This window comes from Pogoniulus pusillus, chromosome 2, assembly GCF_015220805.1.
Source record: "Pogoniulus pusillus isolate bPogPus1 chromosome 2, bPogPus1.pri, whole genome shotgun sequence".
Lineage (NCBI taxonomy): Eukaryota > Metazoa > Chordata > Aves > Piciformes > Lybiidae > Pogoniulus > Pogoniulus pusillus.
In genome coordinates this window covers 39,480,937-39,502,243 of record NC_087265.1, presented here as the reverse complement: position 1 = coordinate 39,502,243, position 21,307 = coordinate 39,480,937, and the positions used below count along the sequence as shown (strand labels likewise).

The 21,307-nt window shown below is 38.1% G+C and overlaps 1 protein-coding gene across 3 annotated transcripts in view; it reads right to left on the bottom strand.

Moving 5' to 3' along the window:
* Positions 1 to 4,086: 4,086 nt before the first annotated feature.
* CCDC141 (coiled-coil domain containing 141) overlaps positions 4,087 to 21,307 on the bottom strand; it is a 73,456-nt gene continuing 56,235 nt past the window's right edge. For 2 of the 3 annotated variants that reach the window (XM_064167243.1, XM_064167252.1), the window contains exons 24-29: positions 17,584 to 18,470; positions 15,528 to 15,700; positions 7,240 to 7,394; positions 7,022 to 7,148; positions 6,758 to 6,926; positions 4,087 to 4,376 (exon numbers count right to left, since the gene is read on the bottom strand). In XM_064167243.1, the coding sequence (XP_064023313.1) occupies positions 4,250 to 4,376; positions 6,758 to 6,926; positions 7,022 to 7,148; positions 7,240 to 7,394; positions 15,528 to 15,700; positions 17,584 to 18,470 (1,638 nt within the window). In that variant the 3' untranslated portion in view covers positions 4,087 to 4,249. Of the gene's footprint in view, positions 4,377 to 6,757; positions 6,927 to 7,018; positions 7,149 to 7,239; positions 7,395 to 15,527; positions 15,701 to 17,583; positions 18,471 to 21,307 lie in introns of all 3 variants that reach the window. The other variant, XM_064167261.1, reaches the window with a different exon arrangement.

Genomic DNA, 21,307 nt, shown 5'->3' with positions numbered 1-21,307 from the left:
CATCACAGTATCACAGTATCATCAGGGTTGGAAGAGACCTCACAGATCATCAAGTCCAACCCTTTACCACAGAGCTCAAGGCTAGACCATGGCACCAAGTGCCACGTCCAACCTTGCCTTGAACAGCCCCAGGGACGGCGACTCCACCACCTCCCCGGGCAGCCCATTCCAGTGTCCAATGACTCTCTCAGTGAAGAACTTTCTCCTCACCTCAAGCCTAAATTTCCCCTGGCACAGCCTGAGGCTGTGTCCTCTTGTTCTATTGCTGGCCACCTGAGAGAAGAGAGCAACCTCCTCCTGGCCACAACCACCCCTCAGGTAGTTGTAGACAGCAATAAGGTCACCCCTGAGCCTCCTCTTCTCCAGGCTAACCAATCCCAGCTCCCTCAGCCTCTCCTCGTAGGGCTGTGCTCAAGGCCTCTCACCAGCCTCGTCGCCCTTCTCTGGACACACTCAAGCATCTCAATGTCCCTCCTAAACTGGGGGGCCCAGAACTGAACACAGTACTCAAGGTGTGGTCTAACCAGTGCAGAGTACAGGGGCAGAATGACCTCCCTGCTCCTGCTGACCACAACATTCCTGATGCAGGCCAGGATGCCATTGGCTCTCTTGGCCACCTGGGCACACTGCTGGCTCATGTTCAGGCGGGTATCAATCAGCACCCCCAGATCCCTCTCTGTCTGGCTCCTCTCCAGCCACTCCGACCCCAGCCTGTATCTCTGCATGGGGTTGTTGTGGCCAAAGTGCAGCACCCTGCACTTGGAGCTATTGAACCCCATCCCATTGGACTCTGCCCATCTGTCCAGGCGGTCAAGGTCCCGCTGCAGAGCCCTTCTGCCTTCCAACTCAGTCACATCTGCCCCCAGCTTGGAGTCATCTGCATTTTACTTTGTTTCATCCTTCCCCCCTTCTTTAGACTTGGAAACAATTAAAGAATTCTTCACTTTATTCTTAGATATTTAGATGAAATTAAAATGCTTTTCCATCAATTCTGCATCCCTAGCAAGTGCTATAAACTACTTTATAATGAAATGTTCAGAACCTTAAACAAATGCTGTAAAATACATTAAATTCATGTTTGTGTGATGCAACTGGCTTCTGGGAAGTTGCAGCAGTTTCAGAGTCTAACATCTCTTACCTGAGTTACTTTAGCCAATGTTGCAAGATACATTAAACATTTTCTGCTATAAACTGAAACTTGCTTACAGAAAAGTGTTTGACTTCTTACTGATGAATTTACTGTCAGTTGCTCCCAACACAGAAAATTTAACTAGGGCAGTATGCAATTTTTGAAACTACTTTAGCTATTTCACATGTGAACAGCTTACTGGGAACTTTGCCTAGACTGGAACAGGTGTGGAATACTTATCAGTGTCCATATTCGTTAACTTCATGTTGATAGTTGCCACTCATATAATCTCCTTGGAAATATCCAAGAAGAAGATTTACAGATACCACTTTTCTCAAATTTTCCTTGCATATTCTTTCTTTAAATATCATTCCCATTCCACTTCCTTTCACAAAGCTGTAGTTAATATCATAATACTGGGAACGAATTTTAACCAACATATTTAACAGATTGGATTGTTTAACAAATTCTAAGATTCATAAAACTATGTAGAACCAACAAGACTTACCATGTTCCACACTGAATCCATTCCTTGGGAATACTTGAAGGAATTTCTCTGCTCCTTGTTGGCAAAAGAAAGTTGCTGGGGTTTCCATTCGTGTTTATGAACACCAGTTTAATAGAATCATAGAATGAATCAGGTTGGAAGAGACCTCCAAGACCATCCAGTCCAACCTAGCACCCAGCCCTATCCAATCAACTAGACCATGGCACTAAGTGCCTCAGCCCGGCTTTTCTTGAACACCTTGGTACTGTTATCTTCCTGAATCAGGCTCTGGCCTTGTTAAATCTCATCCCACTGGCCTCTGCCCACCTATCTAGCCTGCCAAGGTCCCTCTGCAGGGCTCTCCTACCCTCCAACAGATCAATACCTGCTCCTAGCTTGGTGTCATCTGCGAAGTTGCTGATGATGGAAACACCAGAAAACTATAGATTATAACAGATAAATACAGATCTCTGGTTTGCTCCATGTATTATTTAGAAAAGGATTAGCCTTTCTTTTTTCCTTTTTCTTTTCTTTTTTTTTTCTTTTTTTAACTGTCTTTTGTAAGCCAGAAGGCAGAGGGGAAAAAACCTCAAATATTACACCTCAGGTTGTTCTTACTGGATGACAGAGGAAAAGCAAGAACTCAGTACCATGAATTTGCTGGGGAATCAAAATTTGCAGGCACTGAATTCTGCACTGTGATTTTCACAAAATGGATTTTTCAATGGAAACTTTTGTGTGTCATACATAGGATTCTAGATAATAACATACATTTAATTTTTTTAATTTGGGGGAGGGTGTCTGATATGTACTTTGTCAGTCTCCTGAGTGTGATTGCGGTTAGAAACTGTGTATTCTGTGAAATCTTTCAGCAACATGGGCAAAAGAGTGGTGTAGTCAGCAGAAAGGTAACAGTATGGCATCCACAAGATGGTTGATATTTGTCTCCATTCCATTTTGCAATAAACTGTGAGAGATACAAGGTAAATAAGCAAAGCAAGAGCTTCAGTCCTCGGCTACTATATTTATGTGCACATATACACAGCCTTGTGACTGCTGTGGGCAGCATGCCACTGACTTTTCCATAGCGTCAAGTGAGTGATTTATGTGATCAGGTGAAGACATTTTTTTTCAGCTCATTTCCTCTCTATGTACTTTAATTTGGAGATAAATTTAAGTTTCTAGCAGCCAACCTGTATTGTGTTGGCGACATATGTTTAACATTTTGCTATTATGATTTAAGCAACTCTCAAAAATATTATTTCAATAGCAGTTTTGCACAGATGACATTTACCTGGATGAGGCACAGAAGATGATGCTCTGCCTAAACTCCTACCTACTCTTTGTGACTGTTGTGGTATATAGTCCTAATGTAGGCCTAATCAGCTTTTATATGAATAATGACAAAATGTTGCACAAGAAGCACTTGCACAATGCACATGTACCCATGGCATCAGCCAAGCCACACATGGTGAACCAAGGCAGAAGTCTCAATAGCATGAATCATTCATGAGGTAGGACTTTGAAAATCTGAATCAGAAGGATTGAGATGAAGAACAGATATTCCCAAGTCTAACCAGATGTTATGTTGGTTGTTGTGCCAGTCAAACAGCCATCCAAAATAAGGCATATTCTGAACTACGTTTTTCAATGCTACAAATTGACATTATTCAAGTCCTTCTCTTTCTCTACAAGGATCTTTGTAATCAAGTGAAAAAGGCATCTAAACTTTGAATTTAGGAGATGGAGACAGAAATTTCATCATGCTAAAGACTTCCCTATAATCCAAAAGATTCCATTTCATTTCAGGTTTTCTTTATATCCTGAATGGATGCTATGGGTCTTGAGGAAGGCCTTTTTGGTGAGATCCATGGCTAAACTAAAGATGTGCTTTAAAACTAGCATGGATATCACCACTTCATAGTCTGCTCCTTTGAACTGTAATGCCATACATTAACTGGAAATGGACTCCTTTGTCACACTAGTCCAGTCCTGACAACAAAAGCAATAGAGTGGAAGACTTCTCCAATATAGTGGAAGATTCCTCCTTTATGCTGCTTTAAAGAGGCTCTCTCCTCCCTCAAGACCTTCTTGGTATGAAGCATGCACTAGAAGATTCATGCTGTTGATGCCCAACCTCCTCAAAATGTCTCTAAGTATAATGAATAATGCCAGGAACAATGTATTTAATAAACTGGAGATTTCTGCAGTTATAAACTCATTTTAAGTAATTTGTTTCTAAATTCCCTAAACAAGTTAGGGGGAAGGACGATTGATGTAATTGATAACAGTGATTAAAGCTGTAGAATAAAACAGTGAGTACTGATGAACCATTGAGGAGATTTGTAATTTTAAAGGCTAACGTCCCTTTTTTTTTCTCACTATCATCTTCTGTTAGATTTGTTCAACAAACCAGAGGAAAAACTGAAATAAATTATAAATCAATAATCTAATAAATGCTGTACCCAGATTAATTTTATTGTTTATTCATATGTAAAGAAACAAATACATATTGTAACCTATGTATAAAGTGAATATCAAGCAAAGGCTCATCTTATTCTCACCCATGGCAAGTATCTACTAAAGGACACAGCAAAGAACATGACACCCTCATTTCTTAGGCATCTTGCAGTTCAGTCCATCTTCTCACCCTGTACAGCAGGCAGGAGAAGAACAGGATCGTGTTCCAAATTGAAGCTAACCTCTAGTGGCCTCTCAAGTTCAAGATACACTCCTTGAAGCCAAAGTTTCTCTTTAAACCTGTTTAAAAAAGAGTCAGTTAATATTGCCTATATTCTTCATGGTGGCAGCTGCAGCATTCTGTTTCATAAGCAGCGCTACGATAGTTGGCCTAGACCCCTCTCTGCAGTCATGAGACAATTACAGAGTGAACAGAGTGGTTTCAGACACGAGATAAAATATTCTAAAACTCAGTGACAATAATAATAACCAGAGGACAACTTTAGTTATGAAAAAGAGCAGAGACAAGGAAAATGGGGAGAAATTTCACCTTTCCATATGATCTACACAGAATCATAGACTTATTTAGGTTGAAAAAGATCTTTAAGATCACTGAGCTCAGTGAAGTCCATCACTAAGAACCACATCTTTATGTCTTTTAAATGCCTCCAGAGACAGTCTCTCATGCTTTAATCATACCAAGTTCCTTATGTGCACCAAGTAAAACTAACATGACCTTGTGTTTGGCCTGCTGTTTTGCTTTAGAATATCTGCCATCTCACATCAATGCACAGGAAACTCAAATAGAAAATATGAGTCAATGCTTGATCAGCTGGTCAGGAAATAAATTGTGCAGGCACCTTATTATGAAATAAGAACAGTTTTTGAATCAACATATACAATAATTTCCTTCTCTTTTACACGTTGCTCTGCATCTAGATAGACAAATCTCAGGAACTTGAAGACAAAAGAACACAGCTCTTTCTTTTTTTATATATGGCTTTTTGTCATAGAATTCACTACTCATGAAAAGTTCAGAAATTATTCAGACACTTTAAACAGTAAATATGATTTTGTTTGAACCGGGTGAACAATTGGAGCAGACTATGAAACAGTAGCCTAACAGAAATCCCACATATTCTCAACCAATTTCCCATGTCACATCAACCATCAGTTCTTCAAAGGCATGAGAATCCTGGAGTCTCTTTTTCATTACATTGCTCCACACACCTTCTAGAAAGAAAGCTATTTGTCTACATCATCATGAAATCAGCTTTTCACTGCAAACCCATCTCACTAGTTTCAGAGTTAAGTAATAAACATTATCAATAGTATCTTTCATGTATATGTTTTAATTGAAAACTTTTGGCAACACATCTTATTTTTTATGTGCACAAACTATTCCTAGCCCCCATTTACATCTCTACACTACCTGACTTAATCTGACATTGTCAGTGAAGCAGTGAACTACCAGCAGTATAACCCAGACCAGTAATGATGACAGGCTACAAAACCTCTCTCATCCCTGAATACACTACTCAAAACCAAATCAGTTCTAGCCAATCATAGGCTCTCAGAGCCCACATTCAGGAGGCAAGAATCAGTCTCGTGCAGGAGGTCACCAAAAGGACTATTGGGTTTATGGGTCTCATTTAATCTTCTGAAATTACTCAGTGGGAGGTTTTGTCACCTTCAATCAACTAATGAATGATGACTGTTCCTCTGCTCTTAGGGCTGCCACTTATTCTACTAAATAAGATGCTTAGTAGAAACTTTGTTTATGTATTCTGCTGTTGAAATTTCATGTGTATGTAGTTATATCAGTTTGAACTTCTGGTATACTTCATATCTTTGAGCTTTTCAATCGATTAATATCCAGATTAAGATACCTAGATTTTAATTTTGTTTAATACTTCATTAAACTAAATATCTTATTGCACAAACTCCATTTTCTATTTTATTATCAAGTCTTTGTTCTAACATATTCTCTGATTAAGAATTGATTGTAAAAGCAGTCACACATTATGCACTTATATTATGCAAATATTCATAGGATTAGGAGAGTGCTTGGCACATGCTTTGTAAATTAAGGTAAAGCTACTGGAGTGTGCTAGTTTGAAGCTAGCTAGAATGTTTTAGTGAGAAGGACTAGATTACAGGCTGTGAAAGGAAAACAATGGTGATGTCCACTTCACTCATAGGCTTGCTGAGATGTAAAACAATAAGACATAATAACATTGATAATCACTCTCACTTCTGCTGCTGGTGAGCTCTGAGATGCATTTTACTCTCTAACCTCACCCTCCATTTTTTTTGCCTAATCCACTTTGCTTCCTAACCCCCTGGCCAAACCTCCATTCTTCCTTGGGACTGGGGTAAGGTTGAGAGGGGTAGGGGGAAGGTGGAGGGGTGGTTGAGAGCCCCTCCTGGGGACTCAGGTTTCTGGGAGAGGGAGTTGTGTTTCTGTATTACGTTTTATCTTGTATATTTCTGTCTATAACTGTAGTATACTGTAAATATCTGCTTGTATATTGTGCTAGCTGTAAATGTAAGCTTCATTCATATTTCCAGAGCTGGCTGAGTCTAGTCTGGGTGATTTCTAAAGTGGGGGGGAGGCAGGGAACACCCAAACCATCACATGGAGTATCTCAAAATATAGCACAGAGTAAGTTGTAAGTTACCTTATTGGGTGATGCCTTGCCACTGGCCTTTGATCTCCAATGCCATGTGTGCCATGGGCTTGTACTAACTCAGCTGTGGTGACATTTACTTCTTCAGAAGTGTATCCAGGTCCCCATTCTGATTTGGCCTGAGTTACAGTGGAAATTTCTGGGTTTTTTTTTTTCCTGAAACAAGACACAGACATCAGTAAGTAAAAACAAGGTGATCACTTAATATGGCAACAATGTGCCTAAAAGCATGCAGTCGGTAGGATGAATCACCTATCACTGTTACGAAAGCAGAACAATGTGCCTTTCCAATTTCATTGCTGGCAACACAGATGTATTTCCCAGTATCTGCAAGGACTACATTTCTTTTTAAAAGGTAATAGGTGTCTCCTAATTTCTCAATCTGTAAAACAGCAGAATGGACACAGTCAATTACTAGCAGCATAATGTATTTTCTTTCTCTCGGGAAGTATTACAGGAACATTGGAACATACGCTGATGTCTCCAGATACCACTTGAATATTGTCCTTTGTCCAGTAGACACGTGGTTTGGGTTTTCCATGTATAGTGCAATGCAGGATTAAATCTTCTCCTTCTTGCAGAGTTGTATGTCCAAATTTTTGTATGAAATTTGGCTGTTTTCCTTGTACTGGAAAAAACATATTTACAGTTTTAAAAGGCACAACTAAAACAACTTAAAATGTGAACATATATTCCAATGATTAAAAAGGTCACCGCATTGCATGATAGAAAGAGCTTTTACAGATGCCTGAGAGTCAGGATAGCTTGTTTGACAGAAAGACAAATAAGTAGGCAGACATTGCTTTTCTACATAGCATAACATTTGTTCAAACATAGGGGTATTAAGCACCCAAGAATTTCATGCATTGGCCTAGTGATATTAGTTCCATGGTAATGCCCAAACAATCTTGTACTTTGTGTAGTATTAGGCAGGTCTGGGTGACTTATGGTGTTTCAGTGAAGGTGGAGGAGTATATTTTCCCCACAAACATAAAGAGAAAAAGTCAAGACACCAATATTTTGTGCTTATTGCTTTGTGGATTGTTGCACATCTCATTGTTTTCTTCACTTCCCTCCCCAACCCCCTATTTTTCTAGTTAAAAAAGCCACCTTATTAAAAAATATAAACATATATCTGTATTCACAACAATGAAGGTCAGAATGCAAACTCTGTACCATTTTAATCAAGATTGTTATTTTGGCAATCATTAGTACTGAAATTCTGTACTACCAGATGACACAGTACAAATCTGTTTCAAATGGGTAAGTAATTGCATTTTGCCAGAGCACATGAGACTGGGTTTGCACTGGCTTCATGCCAGTTGTGGAAGGACAAATGACACCTGAACCAGTACAAGGCCTGGCTAATACAAATAAACCTATCAAAATTGTTTGGAGCCATTTCAATCAACATCAGTTGGCACTAAATCAAAACATCACTTCTTCTGACAAGAAACTTAATGAGCTGTAGAGCTGGATTTACTGGATCACTGTACAACCACCTGAGGTTCCACTTACATTCCGCCTCCAGGGCCACAGCAAAAAAAGACAAGTTTGAAACCTTGACTAAGTATGGCTGACACTGGGAATCGAAAGCATCAGATGTTACACAGAAGCACTGGCAGGTACTATAGCACATACAAATATTTCTATCACACAAACAACGTCTTCTTGTTCCTTTTTAATACAAATTGTACCTTATACCCATAATATTTAACAAAAAAATAATTATCAGCCTTCTCAGAAACAGTGTGATACTATTATATATACTATATATATAACAGTATTATAGATATAATATATAAAAATAGTATTTTTATATATATATAAAATACTGAAATGTGTAATAAATAGCAGAGCTTAAATCTGCTCTCAACTATATCAGTCTTACTCCACCAGTTTAGGATGAAAATTTCTTCTCTGTGTTATTGTGAACAAAAAGCAATACATTTCATAAAGGTGCCCAGCAAGGTCTAAGCCCAAATATATTGAGCTCATGGATATTTTTTTCAAGTGTGTCAGCATGTTAAGACATTTTCACCCATTGTATTAAGAAATCCACTGCATAGATGAGCTCTTACTTTCAATAAGCTTATATACTTCCCTTGTACTGTAAGACTGAGATCACAATACAGAGCAGAAGTGTATAAATTTTACTGTCATACTCTTGATAACCTAAGGTCTGAATCAGCCAGTCCCAGCAATTAAAAAACCCCTCAGCTCTAAGCTGTCGAAAGTTACCATGCACAAGCTGCCACCACCGTCGCACTGCATGCACCTAAAGCACAGATACATGAGATCTGCAGCTCACTTCAACCAAGAGATCCAAGCTTAAGCTGCTGCCTCCTCTGTGCAGTAGGCTGGCAATAAGTGACAGTGCGTGATTAGCTGATATTCCAGTGAAAGACATTAAGTGGGCATCAGCCACTCCTTGTGATGTATTTGGCTGGATTCCATTACTTGTGTGGCTTGGATTACCTTACGAAGTCAAGCTGCGTCTCATACCAGGATGGTTTTTAATGTTATAAAAAAAAAACATAAACCAAACAAACAGACAAAAACAAAAAAAAACAAAACAAAAAAGTCTGAGTGGAATGCTGATAATGCTTAGACTCTGCCTTGATTTTGTATCAGTAAGTCAGCAGAACATAAAGAAGTTTCTAGAGAGCAAAGGGAAAAGTATATGCAAAGAAAACTATGAAGTGACAATTACCACTCTTTAAGGCATAGACTAGAACTCAACAGGGGCAAAGCATCTACTTTAAAAGAAGAGCTCATACTCAGAGAGCAACCTTCAAAACAGAATTGATGGTTGTATTTCACTAATGATTTTCCCATGACATCATAATTAAGTGTCAGAATAAGGTAAGACAAATTGTCAATGAAAAACATTTTGTGGACAGACATCTCATTAACCACAAAGGTTAGAAGTAATAAACCTTTTCTCCTGCATTGTGGAGAGAAAATCTTTCAGGCAGTTAGTGATACTGAAATCCCACACTGATGGCTTAATATATTTACTATGGGCATGTAATTTCCATTTTCTGATATCTTGAAATGTTATATTACCAACTTTAGCATCTTCCTTCTATCTTCACCACAAATTTAGGCTCGACTGAGAAATATTTTAGCAAGTTATGGGTTAGATGACTAAAGAGTGAGGTGGTGGAGTCACCATCACTGGAGGTGTTCAAAAGAAGACTAGATGAAGCACTAAGTGCCATGGTCTAGTTGATTGAATAGGGCTGGGTGATAGGTTGGACTGGATGATCTTGGAAGTCTCTTCCAACCTGGTTGATTCTATGACAGAACACAAAGGGTTGTGGCCAATGGTACACGATCTAGTTGGAGGCCTGTGGCCAGTGGTGTTTCTGGGGGGTCATTACTGGATCTAGTCTTGTTCAATGTATTTATCAATGACCTGGACAAAGGAAGAGAGTGTACTGTCAGCAAGTTTGTTGATGATACAAATCTAGGAGAAATGACCAACACGTTGTCAGGCTGTGCTGCCATTCAGCAAGACCTTGACAGCCTAGAGAACTGTGCAGAGATAAACTTTAGAAAGTTCAACAAGTGGAGATTCCTGCACCTGAGGAGGAATGACCACACGTATCAATACAGATTAGAGCTTCACCTCTTGGAAAGCAAGTCTCCTGAGAAAGACTTGAGAGTCCTAGTGGATGAGTTAACCATGAGACAAGAACATGTGTTGGTGGCCAAGAGGGACAATTGTATTTCAGGGTGTATTAAAAAGTGTGGCAGTGGGAAACTGTCTTACTACTCTACTCTGCCCTGGTGAGGCTGCACCGGGAGTGTTGTGTCCAGTTCTGGGCTCCCCAGTTCAAGCTGGACTGAGAACTACTGGAGAAAACCGAGCAGAGGGCCACGAGGCTGAGACCTGGGGGTCTTTAGCTTGCAGAAGGCTGAGAGGGGTTCTTATAAATACATATAATTTTATGGATGGTGGAGGCCATGAGGATGGGGCTAGGGCCTTTTCAGTGGTGGCTAGTGGTAGAACAAGAGGCAATAACATCGATGAACTCCTTGGGTCCCTTCCAACCCCTAATATCCTGTAATAGGCACTAGCTAGAACACAGGAGGTTTCATTTGAACTTGAGAAAATTTTGATGGTGATGGAGCACTGGAACAGGTTGATCAGAGAGGTTGTGGAGGCTCCTTTTCTGGAGACATTCAAAACCCACATGAATGAGTTTCTGGGCAACCAGACTTAAGCATACCTGTGTAAGGTGAGGGCAGGGTAGGGCCTGGACTAGATAATCACCAGAGGTCTCTTCCAAACTTAGCCATTCTGTGATTCTACAAGATACACATCATAATGAGGAGACTCTGGATTCACTTGGCATTGCTCCAAATGAAGACATTGAACTTTATTGTTTTGAATTTGTGTCTCAGATAAGTTCCTAACAGAATTAGAAGAAATTCTATTACGGAATATCAAGTGGGTCTTGTGACCCAATTGATTTGAAATATTCATAATCCAGATCTCCATTTTCCTTGAACTCCATAGTGCAGACTCATTAAACGAAGTCTGAGCAGTAATTTTAAAAGACACAGCTCCTTTCAGCCACAAAATGTACACACACACAAAAATTGCTATCATGACCTAGCAAAGCCTCCAGAGAAACATTCAGCAATAGGTATACCTTACCAGTCATTTGAGAGGAAGCCACCTTTTCCATTGCAGCTCCAGTCACATTGGATCCAAAGCAAATCAGGGGAATGATGACGACTCCTACTGCCTACTGACTCACACTTGCGCCCTCAGACAGGCTGCTTCTTTTGAAAAATAAAGGCAATTAATCCATTTCCCCTACAAACCTATGTACTGTGTGTAAATAGCCCTTCACAGAGGTCCACATGTTGTAGTCAAGCACATCTCAATCACCACCTTCTTTCTCAATGAGTGTCTGCATATGGGGAAGGAGGAAGGGAGGTTAGTTTAGTAATATGCCTAAATACAATATTTTTGTTATAAGACAGATTGAGATCCTCTTCCTTAAGAAGGCATAAAGAAGATGTAAACATTTTGGGGTTTTGAACTAGATATAGCTTCAAAACAGTGACTGTGATCAGGTGAACTGATCTTTGTAAGGCAAGAATGTAGTAGAACCAGTACAATACAAAACACACAAGGTTAAGTGCAGTTTCTTTTCATGGAAATAGAGTATCATGAGACATCATCACTACTGCTCTCTTGTTTTAGGGTTATCAGAACAGGAATCAGCAGGAACTTCCAAGAAAATTAAGTGGGCATTCATTAAGGCCCTGCAATAAAAAGTACTTAAACTCAGACTGCTCACACAGTAGTAATCAGCATTTAATATACCTTTGCTTACAAAGTCAAGCATTGAAACCAACAGACTTTTCTTACCCTGCTGTGTATTTGCCATGTCTAATCTTCCTCTCTTTTAAAAGTATTGTTTCTCATACCTATTAAAAGCTGCATTAAAAAAGATTCCTGATTTAAAGTAGATACAATACCATACTCATAAAATCAAGTTTTGTTACTCTAGAATTCATGGAAATGCTCAGATTATCAGAGGGAAGGTTTAAGGATCACACCTCTATGAATTACACACCTCTAGGATGGTTTCTTAAAAGCTACACATGTACTGATGCAATTTATGATATTTTATCTTTACACTTTGGCATTTAATAACCACATACCTGACTATTAAAAAATACAACATTCTCATAGTGATAATGTATTTGTTTTGACCTTTCACTACTTCAGTGTTTGTTTCCATACAGCTTCCATACTATTGCTCTTTTCTAAATAGCAATAATATGGAAGCTATAATTACATACACACTTGAAAATAATAATGTACTTAGATTTCAAAAGTCACAGGTAAAGCAAGTGAGTGAGATCTCTCCCACTTGTTCTGAAGTCTCTTAAATACAGTTAACAGATTTAAAGCAAATGTGCATGAGGGAGAAGGTCTGCATGCCTATCCCCTTATGATACCTCAGGAGCCCGGATGTACTCAGTGAATGTTATGAGGGAGGAGAATGAATTTGCTCCCACAATCTGTGTACACTCATCCAGTAACTCTGTATGAGTCTGTTTGTTACCCCTTAAACTCATACAGCTGATTATCATAAATAGTTAACAGTCTTTTTGCAAGTGCCAATAAGCAATCAGATACAACTACAAGACTAGATCCAAGTTACATTCAATTCCTGCCTTATGCCTTGATGGAAAGCTCATATATTCTTCTTCTTCTTGTCACAAGTGAGTTTATGACTGATTTTCCCAAGCAGCATGGGAATCCTAGATCTAGTCTTGCTTTCCTAAGGACACAGACTCAAATAAACCAACCTTTTTGGCTCTACTCCAAGCAGAAAGGTCAAGTTCATCTCTCTGAACTCAGACACTGGCCACATAAAAATGACAGAACAGTGATCATTCCAGTACTGACCTTTCTGTAGTTTTCAGAGTGAAGGATCCACAGAAGTGCAGCTTTGAGCAAAGCATCTGTGGAGCTACAGTGACTATTTCTGTCACAAACCTTATAGCAGATAATACTTACAGGCATAATCCTGACAGAGGCAAGACAAAAGAGGAAAGATAACATCTCTGCTTTCACTCCTGCTGGTGTTTTTTTTGTGTATGTACCTGGCCTCAACACTGAAAGCAAAAATTCCTGACAAAATGACCTAAGTATTATATATAAATGGAATATGTCAAAAGAACACCCATCATTTCAATTTTTCAATGATGGGCACTCTCAGTAAAAATGGAAGACTGAAGGGCAGCCATCACCTAGAAAATTAATGGGATGAACTAATGTTATCAAGCACAGGCAAATGCACGTAGTAGAGACACTCTGGTTGGTTCTTAACACACCTTTGCTTAATGCACTGCTTACACAGAACAGCTTGCTTAGATAGAGTGTTTGCTGTATGTTTATAGCAACCATCCATAAAGGTAGAAGGGCACAAAACCCCCCCACTAACCTTAATTTTACTTCTATAAAAATTGAAACATTCAAAAGCATAGTAATTATTACAATTAGCTTTATTGTTAAATGGAAAGTACACTTGAAGAGAAAAAGTGATTTATCTAAGAGATTTCTTATGAATCAATGTTTCTAGGAGACGGACTGAACTTGGAAGGGTAATACCAATTTTAGCTTGTTTTGTTTCCCCACCTGCTCACCACCTCCTCCTCCTCCTCCTCCTCCCTCGTGTATTGCTGTGATCTTATATTCCTTTGAGAACTTCTCCTGTTTCAAAGTTACAGGAATTTTAATCAAGTTGTAATCATTGGGCCAAAATATATAAATGCCAATCTTCAATGTCACTAAGGCCCAGTAATTTGCAATCTATATTTTGCCCATACATGATACACAATAAAAAGCTGACTTCATTTCTGCAAATTCTGCAAGAAAAGGTAAATATTTTCTCTCTACAGATTTTGTGCAACATCAGGGTTGCAATATGAAAGTTGTAATTCACAGATGCAGGAAAAATCATGCATCAGTTTGTCATTTTTACTGAATAAACAGAAGTACCAGATTTAAAGAATGAAGTTACATCTGAGGATTTATAAATGAGAACTTCCACTGTCACAGTTACATTGTTGTTATCAAATATTTAAATAAATTACTACCTTAATAAAAGATAATATTTGCTATTTGTCATTGTCCTTGGCAAGAATGAAATGCAATATATAGGTGAACAAAATTCTGGTTTGAACTTACCACTCTGAAGTTACAGGAGAATTCCATTTGACTGAAGTACACCAAACTATTTTTTTCTTTTGAGGTCAATACACTTTTTGAGTGTTTCCCCAGTTTGGCTGCTTTTGTTTTAATTCAGTGCATTAAAAATTCTAAACATACACAGATGCTCACTTCACAAGCTATTATTTTTCTTGTGTTATACTAAAAATTCAATGGATTGCTAGAAATAATTATATGTTCAATGTTATAAGAAGGTAGAGAAAGTATCACAATCATCCACCTAAAAAGACTGCTCTGCGGGGATGTTTCATTTTGTAGGCATTTGGGAGTTTTGGCCTACTGTATGCTAGGTGCCACTTAACACAAATTCAGTTAATTATGGGGCAAATATTTGTAATACAGACAGTGACAATTCTATTGGAGCCATCTTTTGCAGAGACCATCTGCTGGGCTTAGAGAGTTTTAAACATGTTCTATGCCAGTGCAACCATGAATGGTATGATTCCTTTACAAAGAAGATTTACTCTATACACGTATTTGCTTTTTAAGCCATTGAGCAGAATGTGGCTGGAAATAATACATTGGATGTTTAAGAAATATTCCAACAATCTCCATGCTCTTTCTCAAAAGACATCTAATAAAAATACGCATTGATTTGAGCACTCTACCTGGGTATGTTTTGACATTTAATACTTATAATTTAAACTGTTTGCAACACTTTGTAATACCAACATTTTTAGAAAGCCAAACTCTGCCTTATAGTTGACAAAAGCTTTGTAGCATTTTTATCTCAGCATCACTATGAGAAAGGAAAATAAAACCACATAACATTGGTATTAAAGAAACGAGCAATATATCGAGTGTAACATAAAAGTGATTTGGCACAGGTTGTGAAAGATGCAGTGTCTAGAAAATAAATGAAATGTTTTCTTAGCATGTGAGAGTGCAGTCAATATTGAACTTACTTTGTGAATAGCCAGTATATTAGTGAAATGCTAATATAGATGACACACAACATTGTCCAGTCTATTCTTGTAATAAGTGGCCTGTTACCTTTCACGTGGAGAATGGCACTTGATGAGATAGTGCCGTTCAAATTTTTAGCCCGAACAACATAGAGGCCAGCATCTTTGTCACACACCTTCTGAATGAACAAAGTATGCTTTGTCTCCTTTTGAAAAAGCTTTAAGTGTTCATCTGCAGTCAATTTCTGGCCCTTCTTGTACCTGAAGCAGAGAGTCAGTTTTCAAGTCAGATTTATATCACTGTATGCCAATCGGAACTTTGCAAAGTCAGACAACCTCTGTAATACTACATAGACAGTAAGAGATCTGGGTCACTGCCATGCTCCCATTCCTCACTATTATATTTAATTGTAAACATGGATGAATATTTAAACAATTCAAATTTCTGGATAATACATTCTTAAGACAGAAAATGTGGTTCTGAAAGCTGTTTTCAATAGACAGTTATCTCACTACACCATTGGAGAAGGCAACATCAAGGCCTGGGTCCCCAGTCTTCTGCTGAAATAGGTATTGAGTCAGTCTATGCTCAGTGCATGAATAGGCAATGTACAACCTGCCTGAACTTGTGTCTCCAGTAAAAAGACCGATCAAGGACTTGTTCCTGCTCCACAGCCCAGTTAATATTTGCTCAATTCACATCACCAAACAGTAAAGAACAATGCATCTGGAGTTACATCAGAGAACTGCTGTCATATTGTGACACTTAGATCTGCCAGAATCACACGTGGGTTCTGACTCTTGATTTATGCATCAGAACTCAGAGAAATCTGTGGTTCTTCTTGCCTCATGATGTTTCAGCATAAGCTATGTTTAACCTAACACAAAAATACTTTTTTTCCACATGTCTATCCAATAAATTCTCTACATCAGTACATAAGACATGACATTAACAGGAAAAAATAAAAGAGTTTTTTTTTTTGTTTTCATAGATTTGAATTTGAAAAATGTAAATTCAACTCAAAACATTTGAACTATTAATGGTTTCAGTTATTTTTAAGAGACCATAGATCAACTGTTTATATATATAATTTTGAGATAAACCAATACTTTCTCACGATAAAATAAAACTGGAGGTACCTCTTTTACTCAGCAAAAATACTCCTCAAAGTTTAGAACACCAAGATTCAAAACAAAGTAACTTTATTGATACCACCATAGTATAGCACCAAGACTGCAACATCCAGTACTTTTTTCAGTATCATAGAAGAAAATTCAGCTTATGATTTGCGTAATTCTTTATATGTGTATTAATAATCTTAACATTAAAACATTTCCAGTAAGAAACATATCTAATGTTAATACATTAAAAAAAAAGGCCTTCATATTGGAATAAGTGGAAAACTGGCAAATGAGGTAAAACTTCAGGAAAATATGCAAGCACACAGAAGACTGCTACCATCACCTTGAAACCCTCCTCCTGTTACCTTTGGCAGGAAACTTCTAAAAAGTCATCTTGAAAGATGTTTATATTACATCATTAGTACTTTTCACAAATGCAGCATGAAGCTATCTAATTAGCCATGCTGAGATAAAGAGTGTATGCACACATATAAATATATAAAACTGGTTTTCTTGGTATAAATATTTAGGAAGTTTTCTTAACTTGTAACCTCTCTTCAGTTTTTGACAACAAACTCCAACATATATAAAAATGGTTCTATGTATGTGTAGTGGCTGTATAAACAATGTATGTGTCTCTGCACACACAGTGCCAAGATCCTGAGATAATGCAGGTGAGTTTACTCACAGTAAGTCTAGATTGCAGTTTTGTTTCAAGAAATTACTGCAGAAGTGGAATGTCATATTCCAGAATATAAAAATTGTATGACATAGCTGCTTAAAAAAAAAAAATCAGATGTGCTTGTAGTCATTCAATGTTCTCACTATACATAAAATTAAATACAGAGAGATTATTTCAAGTAAGTTAATTGTCAAAAGTAATTTTGAAGGTGGGAATCATGCAGAAGTGTGGAAGAGAAAAGATCCAAGCCATCTATTCTATTCTATAGAGTAAATAATTTGGTTACAAGTGGTCTGAGTGTCTAAGGTATATTTACTACTTCTCATTATAAGCTACCCACCATGTCAGTGTAGGTTCTGGGAATCCCGTTACTTCTACTTCCAAGGTTACTGGAGAACCTTCCATGACGGTTTTGTTAGACAGAAGCTGGGAGAAGTTAGGCACCTGTCCAGTTAGGCTGGCCATGCTGTTCTTTTCTGATGAACTTTTAATCTCTTCTCGGGTGACCATCTGCTTCTGACAGCTTCTGGTGGCGTCTGATTGAAACACGAAACCTGAGTATGCATCAGGCAGAGCATGCAGCCTGTCCTGGGTTTTAGTACAGTTATTCAAGTCATGCAATTGTTCTTGTGTTTCTGCCATGCTTTTATGGAGTTCAAGGTGTTGCAAATGTGTTTTGGGCACTTCACTCATCATGCTATATTCTGGGTTGGCATTTATAGTGCAGGAAGCAGTGCTAGTTTCAGATATTCCTTGTAAATGGCAAGCCAAAGGAGATACTGTTCTGACTTTTTGACCAGAATCTGTTGAAGAAACACAAAACTTCTCAAACTGATCTGATAGGCTTTCCATTATATTATGTGTAGCACCAGCATAAGCAGAATTTGTTAAGAGATCAGATGCTTCCATCACTTTTATAATGCTAGTGGTTTTCTGCATGTGCAAGCTAGAGGAATTGACATGCAGACTGTGAGAACTACAACAGCACTGCTCTTCTAGCTCTGCTTCAGAAAGTAAGAGGTTGGACTCTGGTGTCTCAGAAAGCGGTGGCAATGAGATATCATCAGGTGATATACACTCATATTCATCTCCAGAGGGTATTTCTTCTGCCAAGAATTCAGTCTGTAAGCTATCCTCTTTGGCTGAAGATGACAGCTCTGTATCCTGTGAAACAAGATCTTCACCAGCTGGACAGATAACCAGAATATCAGCCAATTTATTCCTCTCCTGAAATTAGGAGGGGAAAGAAGAGGAGAGAAAGAAGAAAAGGAAAAACACAGAATGAGAGAATGAGTTCATCACCTTTTCATGCAGAAGCCAGCAACAATACTTGAAATATTTCTTCTAAGTAAGCTTAATATATTGTGAGGAGGAGAGATTACAAGGAGAAGGATAATAAATCATAACATTTTGCAGCATCTAGATGGAATTTCAAAGAGTTTGGATAGATTCTAGCAGATAATAATAATAACAACTTATTGAAACAGTAATGATAGAAGAAAAAGTACACTTTCTATAAAGGAAATCCTCTAGCTGCTATTTATAAGAGCATTTGCAAGTGGAAGCTAGAGCAAGAGATGGCCTAAGTACATCTAAATGAAAATCAGTTACATAGCAATAAAGATGTATACTATTGCAAGTTACTGGAGATGTATTTTATTGCAAGTTCCTGGATTGTGATTCTTTAAGACAATCATCAGTCATATTCAAGATTTACAGAATTAAACCAAACAGGTCTTTTTTTCCAAGAGTTTCATATTTCTTTCATTTTTTCACCAGCTGTTTTAAGATCTTTGCCAAACACTAAAAGACACGTTGACATTATTTTCACATTACCTTTGATGTGGAATAAAAAGAGTCCTTCTCATCATGTTTCAGAAATACCTGAATATGGCAAAGCATCAAAGCTATTATATTATTTAATTTATTAATTACTTTTCTGCCTCTTGATTAGTTTTTTAATGTCTAACAACACAATCAAGTCTTTTTCATTTGTGGCAGAGCTCTCAAAGGTGTTAATGACATTTTCTTATGTTAACAACCCAAAACCAGTGCATGAAATGAAAATAAAAATGAAGTAGTAGAATCTCACATGGGCCTTGGTCCTGTAGATGTGATAGTTTTAATATAGTTCTTTTCCCACGTTAATACATTTGTTATTTCAAAGTGATGCGATACATGCAAAATTAATGAATGAATGACTGGAGGAAATTTGGGATTTTACTGTGTCTGTTTTATTAAGTAACTCACTGCAGTTTTAAGTTCAAGATTGGGCATTAAGTTTTTCACAAGCTTCCGCTGATGAACTCTGTCTCCAAGGTGTCTTTTTATAATGCATATAAACATGATAAATTATGACTGATTTTCCAGTTTGGTAAAACATGTCTATTTTTCACCTTTCCAATGACTCAGAAAGCTACAGACTGAGCTACTTTTTCCTACTACACATATTTATTTTTTTCTTTTTGTGTTCTAAATAATTATAAATTATTCTGAAGAATTTGTTGTTATTCAGAGATTAATTCCAAGACAGTCTTACAATTTGCTTTTCTAGGGTTTGCAAATTCGATTGTCACCCAGCTCTTCTAACCAGCGATAGAACAAGGGGACACAGTGTCAAATTGTGCCGAGGGAAGCATAGGCTGGATGTTAGGAGGAAGTTCTTGCCAGAGAGAGTGATTGGCATAGGAATGGGCTGCCCAGGGAGGTGGTGGAGTCACCATCCCTGGAGGTGTTCAAGAAAAGACTGGCTGAGGCACTTAGTGCCATGGACTGGATAGAGCTGGGTGCTAGGTTGGACTGGATGATTGTGGAGGTCTCTTCCAACCTGGTTGCTTCTATGATTCTATTATCATTGTTCTAAGTACCTTTCTCAGCTTTAAACCTGACCAGATTTACAAGTCTTTCTTCAATGAAGCTTTAATAAGCAGTTCGGTAGCAAATTCTGTCTGTATTGGCCTGACTACACTAAGAAACTTAATAAATCAAGTCTGATTTAATATTAAGAAGTTGAAAAAGTCCAGATTCATTTTGTCTATTGAGGAGTCTATAAACATGTACACCACAGGAAGGCCAAAATAATGTAGGAATCTTCCAGTAACTAATCCAGCAAGATCACAGAACTGAACAGAGTGATTTCAGATGTAGCTGGAAAATGACCCTGGAGAAAATAATGCCAGGTGAGCAGTGAGCTGGCAAGCCGTCAGGCTTTTGCAACACAGAGACTTTCAGCTCTGGTGTGCCACCTGAGATCAAAGAAGAATGAGAATGAATCTGCCGTGGGAATCTGTAGGCTACATGGCTAACACTTTAGAGCAATGATAACTAATGTTGAAACAAATTAATCCTGCAAAACTGACATGCAGAAGTGTAGGTAAAATTAGATACTGCTGGCCCACTAAACAAGGAGATGGGCCTGAAAGGATGGAAATGGAAGACAGAAAAGCTGTAGTGAAAAAAAAACCTGCTACTTCTTTAAGTGATGTATGGAGTGATGAAAAGGGTGGAGGAATCATAGCTGCCATACTTCACATCTGATATCAGCTGCTTCACATACCCTTTCCTTTTTCCCTTGGCAGCTGAGCTACAGTCTGACAAGGATTGGCAAAGCTGTGGCCTACCAAGATAAGAAATAGGGCTATGAACATCTACCCAGAGAGGTGATTCTCCTGAAGATGGCTCTTTGGAGCAGTCACAACATTTTGAGTGAAACCTGGGCTCCAGGCCAATGGTGAAACCCCTGCTGACTTGGAATGCAGTAACAAAATTAATTAGGCTGTATTTTGGCTCAGCAAATTACCAGGCTTTCTGTATTGAACTGAGGGGAATGTTAATTTAAGTTGAATTTCTAGAAAACATGACAATTTAATGTCTTGTAGTATTGGTAATCAGCTTTCAAAATGAGAATTCTGGAACTTTAAATCAATTACCAAGGTACCCTATCTTTCCAAAGGCTTAGTTATATTGCCACCCACTCCAATTTACCAGAATATTTCACATAGTAAAATATTTATATTTACATCAGGATCCCAAGGCTTCAAAGTGTTTGTTTTTTTATTAAGGGA